This window comes from Tupaia chinensis, unplaced genomic scaffold (genome assembly GCF_000334495.1).
Source record: "Tupaia chinensis unplaced genomic scaffold, TupChi_1.0 Scaffold000248_1, whole genome shotgun sequence".
In the NCBI taxonomy this organism is placed as follows: domain Eukaryota; kingdom Metazoa; phylum Chordata; class Mammalia; order Scandentia; family Tupaiidae; genus Tupaia; species Tupaia belangeri.
The window spans coordinates 1,885,311-1,901,718 of NW_006159726.1; the positions used below are offsets into that span (position 1 = coordinate 1,885,311).

Here is a 16,408-nt window from a genome sequence, read left to right on the forward strand (position 1 = left end):
TCATGCCAGGCGAGTGTGCGTGCATGCCCAAGATGCCGAGAGGAGAATGGAGGAGAAGGGATTGCAGCGTGACCATCCTCCCTGGGGGGTGATTTCTCGCTTTCTGTCTCTCTGTCTGTCTCTGTCTGTCTGGTGAGCGCACGCGCCCAATAGCGAAAACCTCTCCAAAAAAAAAATCCACCATGGATTACAAACTACCAGTATGACAGTCTATCTATTCATTGGGTTATAGGTGATGAGGGACCATCTTGGAATGGGGTCATTGAGCCAAACTCCCAAGTGTCCTAGTGTCAAAAGTCTGTGAGACTCCCATCCGTGTTTTTGAGCAAAAAGGTCAGTATGGACTATAGCAAAATCTATGGTCCCCACAGTCAGAGTTCTTCCTCTCCTAATCCCTGCAAATAGAGCTCTTTAGGTAGAAAAGAGACCAGGACTCCTGAGCCTGGAGAAGCTTTATTCACAAAGAGTTTGTTAAGGCCTTATTGTGTAAACAAGGATCTGATTACTCTTAAAATGTAAAAACAGGAAAACAGCTGATTATGGCACAAATCTTTAATCACGTTGTGATAACTATTTTTAATACTTAATAGGAATGATGCGTTTAAAATAATACCATTCCTCTCCTGATTTCTATCTTTTCAGCCATTTGGGTTTTACAGAAACCAAAATAAAAGAGGTTTGTGGATTTATTAAATAAGTTATTTAAAACAAGCCAACAAACAAAAGTCTGTTAAAAGGCACACCTCATTTGGGAGTTGAGACAATGTTAGTCCTGGTTATTAGACCAGCAGAGCCTGGGCAAGATGTTATGCAGCCAACAGCAGTGTTACCATGGTTACCTCAAACCAAGCTCCAGATTCTTAAAGCCACTGCCCCTGGAAACTGTGTTCTCACTGACTCTGCTTTACTTACGATGTCCTGAAATGGCTAATGGCCCCTGAGAAATGGTATAGAAAATTATTTTCTCCCATCACACGCCTTGAAAGTTAATAGTATCTGTGAAGAAGCCTTCGAGGAAATGATCCTTTGTGTCCTAGGATATAAATCTCAGGCATCTTGTCACCATGGAACCAAGCTTCCATATTTATCCCTACTCTTTTTACCTCGCTAAGGCCCCTTTGCTTTACCTGACTTCTGCAAGCACATTCACATGACTCTATCCTAGGAGAAAAAAAGAAATTCTTCCATTTGACTCAGGCCATCCTTTCCAGTCCCTGTGTGATTTCTGATTTTCCTTCTCTTACACATGATCTGACATCTCCATTTTCTCAATAGCACAAACCTTGAAATGTAGTATATTCTTCCAGACAAATGTCCAATGACCCTATTGTCAATGTAGACAATTAGCAATATATGAGGTCATTGGGAAAGTCATGAGATATTTTTTCTGTTTCCTATGCAAAGATGCATCATGACTTTCCCAACACAACCCAATAACAAAAGCAGTAAAATCACCTGTTGCACTTTGTCACTGCTTCTCTGATTTATTATTTTTTTAAGAAGTTTTTGCTATAGGGCACGTGCACTCGCCAGAGAGACAGAAAGAGACAGAGAGACAGAAAGCGAGAAGTCACCCCCCCAGGGGGGATGGTCACGCCGCAATCCCTTCTCCTCCATTCTCCTCTCGGGATCTTGGGCACGCAAGCACATGCACCCGGTGTGAGTTTTAAGCCACCGGGTCCGGGACGTGAACCGCGGTCAACTACGTGGGAGTCCAGCAACATAGCCATTACGCTAACTGCTGGTTCCCTGATTTATTTTTTTTCTTAGCTCTACTTACCACTTGGCACTACCTACCTACCTACGCACACACACACACACACACACACACACATTTTCTGTATATGTTTAAGCCCCCACAAAAGTGTAGGTTCTTTGCTTCTTTTTCATACTGTTGCATTTCCAGAGCCTAGCATGGTGCCTGGCACACAGCAGACACTCAGGAAATACTTGTTGCAATTATTAATTAATTAATGGAGTCTACTTCACAAAGTTCAGTGGTATGCATCCCCACAGTCCCCACAAGTTCGATGGTATACATTCTATTGAAGTGCATTCACCGTTAAAAACAAAACAAAAATCCCATAATGAATTGGCCAAATGAAAAGTTCCTGGGGTAGGCTCCCATTTTATTTTCTTAGTTTTACATGGAAGAGCTCCCTCTCTAGAACTAGTGTGCTTTGGAATCACACTTTGCAATTTACTGTGTGATAATCTTAGGAACTTTTTTAGGCTGTTTTTGTTTTATACAAGGAGTCAATAATAGTTCAACCTTGGTAGCTGGTGTGAGGATTGACAAAATAAGGCAGGTAACTTCTCAGCCAAGGGACTAATGCATCAGTCAAATGTCCCATTAGTGTGTGCTATTATCCCTAAGGGCACTGATGATTACCTCTTTTAAATCTTTCAGTACAGTCTATAGATATATGAAATGTGGACTGCCTTCATGAGAAGCATCTAGGCATGAAGAGTAACTGAATCTTCCTGCAAGTACTTATTTTTACACCTTCACAAGTATGATAAGCATGGCTGTATTCATTCTTTCATCTAACAAAGAATATTGTGCCTCACTAGTTCCTGTGTACCATCTTAGGTACCATGTGTGATACAGAGGCGATATAATCAAGTCTTCATGACACATTTTAGCCAGGAAGACAAACACATAAGAAACAAATATAAAGCATTATGAAATATTAAGAAAATATTAAGTGCTATGAAGATAAACAAAGCAAAATGAAGAAACAAATTAATATACAGATAAAGCAGAGTAAGTGAGAGAGTAATGGAGGTGGCAAGTACTCATCTAGGTAGGGTCATCAGTGAAAACATCTCAGAGGGGACATCACAGCAGGACCTTAATGAAGTAAAGAAGTGAACCCTGCAAGTATCTGGGAAAGGTAGGAACAAGGCCAATGTGCTTAAAGGAGAACAAAGAGGATAGAGCATCCAAAGGGGAGAGAGAGAGGAAAAAATGAGACCGAAGAAGTAAGAAGAGAATAACTAACATAGGGCCTCTGTAGCTTATGGCAAAGGCCTTGCAGTTTGGTCTAAGGGTGATAGGAAGCCACTGCAGGTTTGTAAGTAGAAGAGTAACTCATCTTATTTTAATTTTTTAAAAGATTATCCTGGTTGTTCTGAGGAAATCAGACTATAAAGAAGTAAAAGAAGAAAGAAGTCAGGAAATGTTAAGAGATGGATCTCTGAGCAAAGATCATGGTGGCTTGGACAAGGGCAAAAGACCACAGTGGCTTGGAGAAGGGGTCTGTATAGATTCAGAACACATTTTTTAGGCTAGAGCCAACAAGACTTGCCACTGGAATGGATGTGGTCTATGGGAAAAAGAAAAGAATCAGAATGGCTCCAAGATTTTTGACCTTAGCAACTAGGTAAATGGTAGTGATACCATTTACTAAGTTGGAAACACCCAGGGAAAGAATGAATTATAGAGAAACATCACATTTCCTGTTTCAGACATACCAAATTTGAGATGTCTAAATGAACTAAGTATGTGTTATGAATTTCTTGTGACCAAAATTGTTATACATCTTTGTATCCCTAGAACAGAACCTGCCATGTTATAACACGTCCAAATGTACATTGCAGAAGAACCACAAACTAGGAAAACAAAGCTATGTTCATGTGGATAACAAGTTTCTAACATTACTTAGATTATACTTCCAGAAACTAAGAAAAACTAAAAATGACAGGGTCCCAGGTCAGTCATTTTAACCTTTATGCCAACATATGTCAGCAGATTCTAAATATGACTAGTACACTTTCTGATATTTGAACTGGTATCATGCTTTTTGGCAGAACTGAATAGAGAATATCAATATGCACAAAATCTTGCCCCTGATATATACAATCATATCTATCTATCTATCTAATCTATACATAGATCCATCTGTATTTTGTGCTTTCTTCAAGAAAACTAATTTTCTGCTCTGAAAATGGCCAAATCTTCTAATCCCTTAGATAAGCTTAAAAGAAAAAAAGAGGGCTGTCTCAAATGATAAATAGATGAAAGCTAACAATTAACTTCAATTTGCCCCGAATTCAACAGACTGGTTGTCTAGACAGTCCTAATTTATTTGATTATTGCTCAGCATTCATCTTCACTTTAGATAAATGGATCTCGCTCAAGTTAGGGAATGCAATTACCTCTTAATTCATTATTCACCCCAGTTTTTCATTGAAACTTAAAATATACAAGAAACCCTCTACACTGCTGCTGTCTTCTGATTCTGCATACTAGGATGGGCTATAGTTTAAAGCAATAGTTACCAAAATGTTTTATGAGATACCATTCCTCAAGCAAGATGATCTGGGAAAATTATCAATATTCATCGAATTTGGGTCACTTTACACTATTCCTCATTCCAGAAAATGCCTGGTATACACTGGCATAAAGGCCCTGAGAAGTCCTGCAACAAAGAGGCCTATTCAATTCAGCATTTATCTACTTTCTGCCTTAAAATATATATATATATATATATACCTCAATGAACACTTTGAGAAAGCTAGCTTCATTTCTTATAAGATTGTGCAACTAGTCTCAGTAATAAACATCCACAGGCAGGATTCTAAGTGAACAATGCCTAGAACATAAACTGAGAGTATTGGATCAATACTTTGGGGGTAGCTAGAGCTTAGGCTCAGCTGCATCTCTAAGCTCTTCCTCTTTATTCCTAAAAATGACAGTTTTCTTCAACTCTGACATTCATTACCACCTAGCAATGTATATAGAGGACACTGCATTATACTTTCATTTGTTTGCTTTCCTATAGGCACATGCACTCACCGGAGAAAGAGAAAAAGTAAGAAATCACACACCATGGGGATGACCATGATGCAATTTCTTCTTCATTTTCCTCTCAGGATTTGGGGCACACACACATGCTCAGCATGTTTTTCAAACTGCTGAGTCTGGAACTTGAACCCTGCAGTTGGTCATGTGAGATCCAGCACCTTAACCTCCATCTGCTAGCCCCCTATAATACATTTTTTTTCTAGACATATTTTTGCTATAGGGCACTTGTACTTGCTGGAGAAATGGAGAGAGACAGAAAGTGATAAATCACCCCCCTCCAGGGGGTATGGCTATGTCACAATCCCTTCTTCTCCATTCTCTTCTCAGGATCTTAGGCACACACACACATGCACCCAGTGTGAGTTTTAAGCCACTGGGTCTGGGACTCAAACCACAGTCAACTACGTGAGAGTCCAGTGATATAACCATTACACCATCTACTGGTCCCATAAGCTAATTCTCTATTATTCAGTAGTGTTCTCTGAACAGCAGAATTCTTACATAATTGCACATTTCAACTGAACACTTCAAGACAATAAAAAGTACAGTCAAGCATGAGCTCAGAATAAAGTTTGCCAGGCAATATTCTAGAAGCAGGAAAACAAAGAGCAAAAACCACAAATTTTATTCAAGGTACCTAGAGAGTGTTCAACTGACAAGCATTTACTGAATGGATGAACAAATAAATGCAGGCATACAAGAAAAAGATCTTGCACTTAAGCCACAGCTCATAGCTAATTCATTTAATCTGGGAATGGTCACCTTAAAGATCGTCTTCCTTACATTTCAGAATTTACTCAAGGGAGCAGCAGAAGGCATAATCTTTACGTCACTGGACTCCCACATAGTCAACCGCAGTTGGAGTCCCAGACCCGATGGCTTGAAACTCACACCAGGAACACGTGTGTGTGTGTGTGTGTGTGTGTGTGTGTGTGTGTGTGCATGCGCACACCCAAAATCTTGAGAGGAGAATGGAGGAAAAGAGATTGTGGTGTGGCCATCCCCCCCCCAGGGGGTGATTTCTCACTTTCTATCTCTCTGTCTCTCCAGTGAATGCACACACCCTATAGCATAAATCTCTATAAAAAAATTTTTTTTCAAAAGAATTTACCCAAAATACACAACACTTCTGTCAAGCATTACTTCGTCCCTAAAACCTTTCCCTTGTCATTTCCATGTGATGTATGTTAATATATAAATTATTGCCAAGGCATAGTCACTTGGGTTAGAGAATCAAGCCTCAAAGTAAAACAATAATAAGGTTTACTGTAAGTCTGTTTTGTGAATGAGTGTAGAGGGTAAGTCCAGCAAGTTAGGATACAGAAAGAGCACTGTCCTGAAAGTCAAAATGGTAGGGATCCAAGGTCAAGTTACATTGCTAAGGATTCTGTGGTATTTGGTAACTCACTTGACTCCTCTGACCCTGTTTCAGTTTCCCTGAGCTCTCACAGGCTACAATTTTGTGACCCTTAGACATGGTTAATACATAATTAACTCAACTCTCAAAACTTATCATCGATTTTTATATTCTTACTGACACTCTTACCTAATCAATCAGTTAAACATTGTTAGCAATTGTGGCTTTGTTTACTTTAGCCTAGCAACAAGTAGAAAAATGATTCAGAGAAGCCATGGGAATGGTGTAAATGAGCACCTGTGGAGAGATCCAGGCCAGGATTTGGCTGGTGGGGATATCAATATGAGAGATAGTGCAAGCCATTTTCAGAATAAAGGAAGGAAAAAAAAAAAAGGTTGAGAAGAAATCCAAAAAAGAAAGCTAAAGAGGCAGAACTTCACAAAACCAACTAATTACTAAAAAATGATACTGGAAGATATATTACATAGAACTTAATCCAGTCTCTTAGATGACAAAACTACAGGTCAAAGACTTTAAACTTCCCTAAAACACAATCTCAGTTAGCAACATATTCTATGGGAACAGATCATCCACAGGAATATACAAACTCCTGGTAAAAATATAAAATATTTTTCATAATAAAGGGAGAAAAACAGCCTCAACAGTCAACTTGTCCCAAATATTCATTGGAAAACGTTTTAAGGGGCAGAAAGGTGACATGGTGGTTAAGGGCACTGGACTCTCACATGGCCAACCGCAGTTCAAGTCCTGGACCTAAAGGCTTTCTTTCTCTTTCTCTCTCTCTCTCTCTCTCTCTCTCTCTGTCTCTTTCTCTCTGTCTCTCTCTCACTCATGGAAGACATCAATAAATATTTTTAAAGCAATTTTTCCTGTAGGACACGTGTGCTCACCAGAGAGACAGAGACAGAGAGACAGAAAATGATTTTTTTAAGAGAGATTTTTGCTATAGAGTGTGTGCACTTGCCAGAAAGACAGAGAGAGACAGAGAGACAAAAAGCGAGAAATCACCCCCCAGGGGGCAATGGCCATGCCGCAATCCCTTCTCCACCATTCTCCTCTTGGGATCCTGGGGTCGCACTCCCACGCACCTGGTGTGAGTTTAAGCCACCAGGTCTGCGACTCGAACCACGGTCAACTACATGGGAGTCCACCAACATAGCCATTACGCAAACTGCTGGTCCCTAAATAAAATAATTTTTTAAAAACCAAACAAACAAAAAAAGGAAATGTTTTAATTCATTTTGTTAAGTTCCAATCACTCAAACCAAAAATGGAAAAAGAAAACCCTACCATGAAATCTATCCATCTTATATATGTAAATATATTTCTTTAACCAAGTACTTACTGAATGTCTGCACTTTCTAAATCACATGGCTGGGCACTCTTGTAATCCCTGTATGTGACATAAAACTGTAATACAACCTCAGTCTTTGTGAATACACATGACTCCAAATACTGCAAAATTTTTCATATGTTAAAATATTTACATGCCACAACTGCACAAAGATTTTATGACCCAGTATTTGCCAATAGTGGGCTTCTCCATTTCTTTGTCTCCATTATTGTTCTCTGTGATCCTTAGACTTATACTATACTTAGGTCTATTATTAATTATATTTTTCATATTCGCTGAGGATTATGTATAAATGCAAATCAATTAGTATTTTCCAAATGCTATGATTGCTCAATAAATGTCAGATAAAAGCAAAAGCTCATTCCATGAAGATTTAAAAAAAAAATCAGAACCCAAATTAATGTAATTCTTGTAGTCTTTATTTAGCATTAAAAAGTTTATAAAGTAACAGTATCCTAGTTTGTTTTTGCAGGAAAAAAATACAAAATAGAATAAAGAAGTATCCTAAAAGGCACAAAATCAGTTCTCAGCCCATACTCAGCCTCAGAGTACCAAGATAACCAAGACACCAAAAAAAAAATTTTTTTTAAATGGAAGCTTTCCTTAATTACTGTAAAACATACAATATGTTCTGCCAAGTTCTGGGTTAAAATGCCTAAAACGATCCTAACCAAAGGGATTTTTACTGGTGATATATTTTACCAAAAACAGAAATTGCAGTATGTTGTGGACTCAATCTTCTGAATTCAGAACATTAGTCATTCTTCCTGTAAAATGTCTTTTCTGTCTCAGATGATGAGAAAGATTCAACCCCTGCTGGCTTATACAGCGCTGAGTTCTAGGCAGCTAGTGTTCTCAATTCTTTTAGTAGAGCTCAGCTCATGGACAAAAATAGTGAGGCCTTCTATGGCTTAGACACTATTTGGACACTAAGAGCCCTTTCTACATGACATTCAGAATTTAACTGCAACAAAAAAAAAAAAGAAAAAGAAACACTTTCTATTCACACAGGACCATCTAGCATTATGACTGAGGTGTTTTCACTAACCATTCACAGTTCACACAGGCACAAAAGTCACGAGCAGACATGGCACACTGGGGTCACCTCAACAGCTACCGGGGTCATATTTCTTGATGTTTAGAAAGCAACTATTCCTCCCTGGAGCTCTCACCATGGGTTTGGAGAGGTTTCGTTTTTGTTTTTTGTTTTTTTGTTTTTTTATTTTTTTGCTATAAGGGCGTGTGCGCTCGCCAGACAGACAGAAAGCGAGAAATCACCCCCCGGGGGGATGACCACGCTGCAATCCCTTCTCCATTCTCCTCTCGGGATCTTGGGCATGCACACACACGCACCTGGCGTGAGTTTTAAGCCACCAGGTCCGGGACGCGAACCACGGTCGACTACATGGGAATCCAGCAACATAGCCATTACGCTAACTGTTGGTCCCTCACCATGGGTTTAAATGAAGTACTACTTGTATCTGGCATACACATTCATGACTGTGTCTTTGTCCCTCTGGTCTCTCCTATTTGGTATGCCTATTTTCCATCTGCTTATCTCTATCTGTTAAAATCCTACTTACCTCTCAAGGTCTCAGCTTTGTTCATAATCACATTAGTTTTTGGCTCACTATATTCATGTCAATTATTTGCCTACTTGATTACTTCTTCTAAGAGGACAGGAGCACTCTATGGCAGGGAAGCTACTTAATCACCTTCATATACCTCTTTCCAAAAAGATACTGCCTGGCATATAGTAGAGGCTCCTCAAATGGTTGAACAAGTTCAGGAGCCAGAGTCACCTTTACTCATAATGAGTAGCTTTAAGAGAGCATTCCCTTTCCCTAGATGAATTCAAACCACAGCCCAATAATCACTAAGGAGATGCTGTTAAGAGGACTAAAATCTTGGGTGACAGGACTAGAATGCCCTTTAAAACCCCTTTAGCCCAAAGATTTTTGAAATTCCAAACAGATCCATGAAGAAAGTATGCATTACTCCCTAGAGGTGGGCTTTTTTTTTTTTTTTCTCTTTTTATTTCTCTAAAGAAAGCCATTTCAGAGTAATTTTCAACTCAAGGGAAGATTCTGAGATCTTCCACTGGCAGTTTTCTGTCATTTGTTCTATCTGTGGCAGCTCATGAGTAACAACTAGATCCAAAGTTAGCAACTGAACCACCATACTTAATATGTAATCAAGAAATCAAAGGCAATAGATAAATGTAAATCAAATTCAGATTATAAGCTCTGCGAGATGAGAGAAAAATTAACGGAAGCCAGAGTGATCAAAGAAGTTCTTCGATCAGGTACTGAAGTATAGAGTATTGATGTGGAAAGAGAAACACACTTCCTCGTTAAGAAAGACAACAACAGGGGGGCCAGCAGATGGCATAGCAGTTACATCAGTGGACTTCCACATGATCCTGGACCCAGCAGCTTGAAAATCATGTCAAGCGCATGTGCATATGTGCCCAAGTTCCCAGGAAGAGAATGGAGAAGAGATTGCAACATGGCCAATTTCCTTGTGGGCTGATTTCTCACTTTCCCTCTCACTGCCTCTGTCTCTTTGTGAGTGCACATGCCATAGACAAAAACCTCTTAAAAAGAGAGAGAGAAAGACAACCATAGGTAAGGCGTGGAGGGACAAAATAAACGTAGTGTAGCACTGAGGACAAGAGGCAGTGTGACTAAAGTTCAAGTCCATGTTGGGGAATAGTGGGAAATATTACTCTATGTCCAATAAAGTGGAGCCAGGTAATTGTGGGCATGGAGGAAGAAGTTTGAGAGGTTGGTAAAAGAAAACTATTGAAAGTCCTGAGCAAAGAAGTAAGGTGATAAAAGAACTGTATAAGAAAAATCAAGGGCCAACCCGTGACATGGTGGTTAAGGAGGATGGATTCCACATGGCCAGTTTTGGGTTCTGGTCTCAGATTGTTGGCTTGAAAACAAGCTGGCTCATGTGTGTGCATGTCTAAAATCCAAGACAGAGATAGAGAAGGGATTGCAGCATGACCATGTCCCATGGAGGCTGCTTTCTCTCTCTCTCTCTCCCTCCCTCCGACCCCCTCTCTGGCAAGTACATGTACCTTCTGTCAAAATATAATTTTAGGGAACCAGCAGTTAGCGAAAGACTGGAGGACATAAAAGAATTAAAAATTGTTATGAACACTGGAGATGAAGTGGAAGGAGAGTGGGAGAGGGGAAGAGTGCAGGAAGGGAAATTTGGGAAAATATGGAGAAGACATTTGTGTCACACAGATCTGTTTTGTTGCCTGTTGGTCATGTCGTGTGTAATAGTCTCAACTCATCTGCTGTGTGGTGTATATCATATCAGGGAAAATCTCTTTATAAAATAAATGATTGAAAACCTCTCCAAATAATAATAATAATAATAATTTTTTAAAAAGAAAGAAAAATCAAGTCTGGGAGAACACTGCATAAAGGATGGACATGAAAGAAGAGTCATCATAGTAAAGGCTTGCCACTTCCAGGAAGGTGGTCATAGGTAGATTTCAGGGGTCAATAGTCTGTCCTGAGGATGGGAGTGGAGGAACGCTAACTGGAAATGGAGAAGAAGGATAGCCCAAAAGAGGAGTTAGAAGAATCTGCTAAACAAATATAGAAGATGAAAGTAAAAGATATGCCAGGGGCTCAACAGTGATAGGGCAGTAAAATGCACTGTTCTGCGAAGATGACCCAATTAGTACGGTTCCAACTTCACATCCAGAGACCTCCCGAAGTATGTCAAATATGTATATGCCCATGATCCAGGGATGCCTGAGGATGGGGGTAGATTGCAGTATCAAGATCCTGTTGGGGATGCTGACTCTCTGTCTCTCACTAATGGAAGAAATTTATAAACTTTAAAAAAGAAAAAGGAAAACGATGTGTTAAAAATGATGTACGGAAAGGTGGGGCCAAAAACAAAGTCAAAGAACTGAAGAAGAGAAGCCAGATTGGAGGACGCCATAGCTTTTGGACATGCTGACTCTGAAGTATTCAAATGTGAAATATCCCAGAACAAATTAAGTTTTCTGGGACCTGAGTGTGGAGAAAGAAAAAGATTCAATTAGAGACTTGAGAGATTTCTATGGGTAATGGAAAGCTGAAGAATGAAAGAGGGACAGGGACAAAGTGCCTAGGAGCCCAAAAGTGATGAACAACAGAACTTCAAGATATTTCAAAACTAGAAGTTTCAAGAATATGAGCATGATGGGAACCAGCAGTTAGCATAATGGCTATGTCGCTGGATTCCCACGTAGTTGACCGCGGTTCGCGTCCCGGACCCGGTGGCTTAAAACTCATGTCAGGTGTGTGTGCGTGCGTGCCCAAGATCCCGAGAGGAGAATGGAGGAGAAGGGATTGCAGCGTGACCATCCCCCCTGGGGGGTGATTTCTCGCTTTCTGCCTCTATGTCTCTCTCTGTCTGTCTGGTGAGCGCACGTGCCCTATAGCAAAAATCTCTCCAAAAAACATAAAAAAAGAATATGAGCATGATGAAAGGACTGGAAAAGGAACCATCACTGTGGTATAAAAATTCAGGATTCAATAGTGTCACAGAAAGGAATTTCAAAAAGGAAAAGGTGATAACTGATGGATGATGGATAAGGGCCAGTGCATGTTAAAGACACTGGTATATCAACAAATGTGCTAGTTATTTCCCCTCTCGACTACTAACATAGTATATAAAATTATTTAATTGGTGGGTGGAAAGAAATAATGAGTTTTGTATTGTAAGACATACCCTATTTTGGGTTTTTTCAATGACAAAAAAGAAGCTATATCAAGATTCTGCTATTCTCTGTACAATGATAGTTATAAAATAGATATAAAAAATAAGAGAATTATATTAGTATGGATCAATTTTGAGCAGCGTCATTAAAAATATGCACGCTTCAGGACCAGCAGATGGCATAATGGTTATGCTGCTGGACTCTCACATGGTCAACCCAATGCTTGGGTTCGAGTCCCAGACCCAGAGGCTTGAAACTCACGCCGGGTGTGTGTGCGCCTAAGATACCAATCCCGAGACGAGAATGGAGGAGAAGGGAACACGGCGTGGCCATCTCCCCTGGGCGGGGGAGTGATTTCTCGCTTTCTGTCTTTCTGTCTCTCCTTCCCCTATATTAAAAATCGCTCTCTATAAAAAACACACACACACACACACACACACACACACACAAATACATACAAGAGTGAAAAACCAATAAAAATAAAAGTTTTTTTTTTTAAAAAGAATATGCATGCTTCTGGAAGCTATATAATAGGAGCAACACTGCAGATGCTAAGTATTGGCCATATATTACAAATGTCTGGGTAAGATATCAAAGTGTGCAAGTTCTGATAAAAGTTAGAAGGAATAGCCAAAGGCATTTAAAACTGGTACAGGGACTACTAATTCATGGGATACTGCTAAGCACACACAAAAATAATGTGTCTCTAAGTTCACAAGAATGCTTGGGAAGGGATGCCTCTCACCTGCAGACCCAGTCTGTGTCCAGGGTCTAACAGGAGCCAGACTTGCATCTACTTACATTTTAGTTGTGAACCATTTGGGAAGGCACCACAGAGAGAGAGCAATGTTTCTGGTCAGTATGGTACTAAAATCACTCTGATCTGACTGATGGAGATGACATTAGAGAAAGCCAAATGCTTTTTTCACCATCACTGATGGACTGGAAGGTGGCCTCTGGAATAGGAGTGTGAACTACTATGAAGAAATGCCCTCTACATCCCCAGATAGAAATGAACAAATAAATAATTAATAATGACTATGGATAGATCCAGGTTTTGTCAGTCCTGAAGTTTATATATTTGAATGTTCTCTTTAAGAAATAAGAAAGCAAATTTGTGAATGCAAGACTCAGTATGCAACCAGTTATTTATTCAGAATGAAAACCAGAATGGACCTGCAGTTTAAGGCCATAAAGAATGAAGTTCATGAACAACATGCTAAATCTATCTCTGCTAATGACCAGGTATCGGGAGTAAAGTGTGAAAGTGGAGAAAGATCAGGTCATCAAACAGGGAAAAATAAAAGATGAAAAACTCCTTAGGAAATAGTGAAGACAGAACATGAAAAAGGCAAGAAGAGAATCCCAGAAAGAGCCCTGAACTGTGGAATATGGATGGTATGGAGATGAGAGAGGAGACAGAACTCCTAATGAATCTACACGACACATTATCATCACATCTATTTTCCAATGATCAGTAATCATATTGCTTCTATGAGGCTTGCACAGAAGGACCAGATATTTGGAAAGGCCAGTGCACTTCCTTGCAGGCACTCAACAAGTGTTTGATAAGTGAATGAATGAATAAATTAGTGAATGAATGAACACAAACAAGGGAAATACCATATTTTATTACTCTTCACCAGGATCTGCTTTCCTCTGATGCTCAAGCACACGTGCATGTTTTTGCTAGCACTGGTTGGACTTGTCAAAGCAATGGTTCATGCCAATGTCTTCTCTGATGATTAAGACTGTCTGTCCTATACAGGCCAAGCCGAAAGCTATCTCTACCCAAAATTAATTTGGAAACATGGTCAGACTCTCCCCAAAAGGATTATACATAAAAATGGCTACTGTGACCCCCTACACACACACACTTGCTCTCTCCCACCTTCCTCCTCTCTCTAAATCAGATTTTGCAGGTATAGCTCTGAAATTAATAACACCTGGGCCAAGGGCGCCAGGTCAGTGTGTTGCAACACAATTCCCTAGTTTCAGACATTTTACTAATTATGACAACATAAGTGACACTTGAATACATCAATCATGATGAAGCTTCCAAGAAGATGTTGGAAAGCATCATGCACCACTCACTTGGCCAGCCACAGACCCAAGCCAGGACCAGGGGACAAGATTCAGGAGTGTGAGCTCTTAGCAAAAACAGTACAGAGGACAGAGCACTCCCTGACCTGCACTCAGCCCCTGCTTCATAAAAAGGATTCTATTTAGGCAATAAATGCCCTTCACCTTCCAGCAAATTCTAAAAAAAAACCCTGCAGGAGTAGGTTAAAACTAAGAGCTTGCCCTTCCCACCCCACCCCCCTCCTTTTTCTAAAGGATTCAGCTTCCCTATTCACCTATCAATTTTTTCTAAGAAAAAGTCCTTAGAGAAAAGCAGGACTGGAATAATACTACTTAAATACTGCAGAAACCCGTATGCTGATGCTCTGTTTAAGAGAGAGGATGTAAAATCAGTGAAGCAAAGCAGCCACCTCAGGAATTAGGAGTGTGGGTCATAGATGTGAGAGAATCAGCCACTTCCCAGCTAGGCAATTTGACCTCAGGAGAGTTACTGAAAACTCCCACACCTCAGTTTCTAGATTTTGTAAAATGGGGGTGAATTTGGAACCCACCTCACAGGACTGTTAAGGACTGAGGAAATCCACACGAAGGGGTAAATGTAACCACCCAGCAAGAGCTAGTTAAATATTAGTATTTAGTAGTAGTAGTAAAATTGCTGTGCCTGCCTCCCCCTGTGACACCACCAGCGGAACTGGCCCAATCCTCACTCCCACCTTGCAGGAACCAGCCCGACCACTGTCACACTCTCACATGCACAAGAGACCCCCAAACGCCACTGCCCTACCACTCCGATCCAGCCAGAACCCCTCACGCCACGTACAGTCCACACTGACCTGATATGCCGCCTCCAATCACGATTACGTCGAACATGTGGCCCGCAACATTCGCCTTCTCCCGACTCGCCATGCTTTGGTTCAGACTCTCCCGGGTTGTGAGTAGAAGAGTGGGGACCGCCAAGGGCGGAGCGGACCCTTCTATTAACTCTCGGGGGGAGCCCAGGGGCGGAGCCGATATATCTACCTTTACCCGGGGGGAGCTGAGCACTGAGGATGGGGCGGACCCCTGTGCTGACACTCGGGGAGCGCCCGGGGGCGGAGCTGATCCTTCTAGAGATACCGGGAGGGAGGCAGGCACTGAAACCTGGGCGGACCCTTGGATTAAAACTCGAGGCAAGTTAGTGAATGTAGGAGGTCCTTGAACCCACATTCGGGAAGGATTGTCGGGTGTAGGAGAACCCTGTACCGTACTCCGAGTAGTGTCGGGCACTGGGGACGACGTGCCCACTAATACTGACCCTCGGGGGGTGTTATTGGGTGTAGGAGGTCCTGGGAGCGATGCTTGGGACGAGTCGCTGGGTGTGGAAGGTCCTGTAACCAACACCCATGGATAGCTAGGCACTGAGGTAGCGGTGGGCCCTATTACTGACATTCGGGGAGAAGTAGTGGGTGTGGGAGGTCCTTGGACCGACATTTGAGGAAGAGCATTGGGTGTAGGAGGTCCCAGAATCGTTACCCAAGAAAAGGCGGGTACTGAGGACCCTGTGGACCCTTGTACTGAGCCTTGCGGGGAGCTGGGAACTGGGGGTTGAGCGGATTCTTGTACAGACACTCGGGAGGAATCCGAGGACGGGGTAGATCCTGTTAACGATACCCGGGAAATATCGGTGTCTGGGTAGGAGGTGGTGGCAGCCCCATCAGAGGCGCTCCAGTGGGTGGTAGACCCAGGAATCCTATCACTCAGGCTGTGGGCTCTGAAGCCCCAGAAGCCAGACTTGGAATCGGACTCAGTCCTTACGCTTGTACTGGTGCTGCAATGGGAGGGCAGACTGGAGCTCCAGGAGTCGAACACCTCTGACGTAGATGCGTTCGACTGGGAGCTAGAAAATGGACTGGAGAGAGTCCGCCACTCAGATTGGGTGCTCCAATCGGACGCGTAGGATGAGGCCATATCCAAGTTTGAGGCCGGTCCCAAGCTGGAAGCCTGGTGTGGAACCTGGGCAGCAGTGCCTCTGGATTCGGGCGCACGCTCTGCTTCACGCCCACTCTCACCGCC

At 41.6% G+C, this 16,408-nt stretch overlaps 1 protein-coding gene across 1 annotated transcript in view; it reads right to left on the reverse strand.

Annotated features, from left to right (window-relative positions):
* MAOA (monoamine oxidase A) overlaps window positions 1-16,238 on the reverse strand; it is a 70,994-nt gene extending 54,756 nt beyond the window's left edge. The window contains exon 1 of the mRNA XM_006148866.3: window positions 15,190-16,238. Coding sequence (XP_006148928.2) covers window positions 15,190-15,826 — 637 coding nt within the window. The 5' untranslated portion in view covers window positions 15,827-16,238. The remainder of the gene's footprint in view (window positions 1-15,189) is intronic.
* Between the last annotated feature and the right edge of the window lie 170 nt (window positions 16,239-16,408).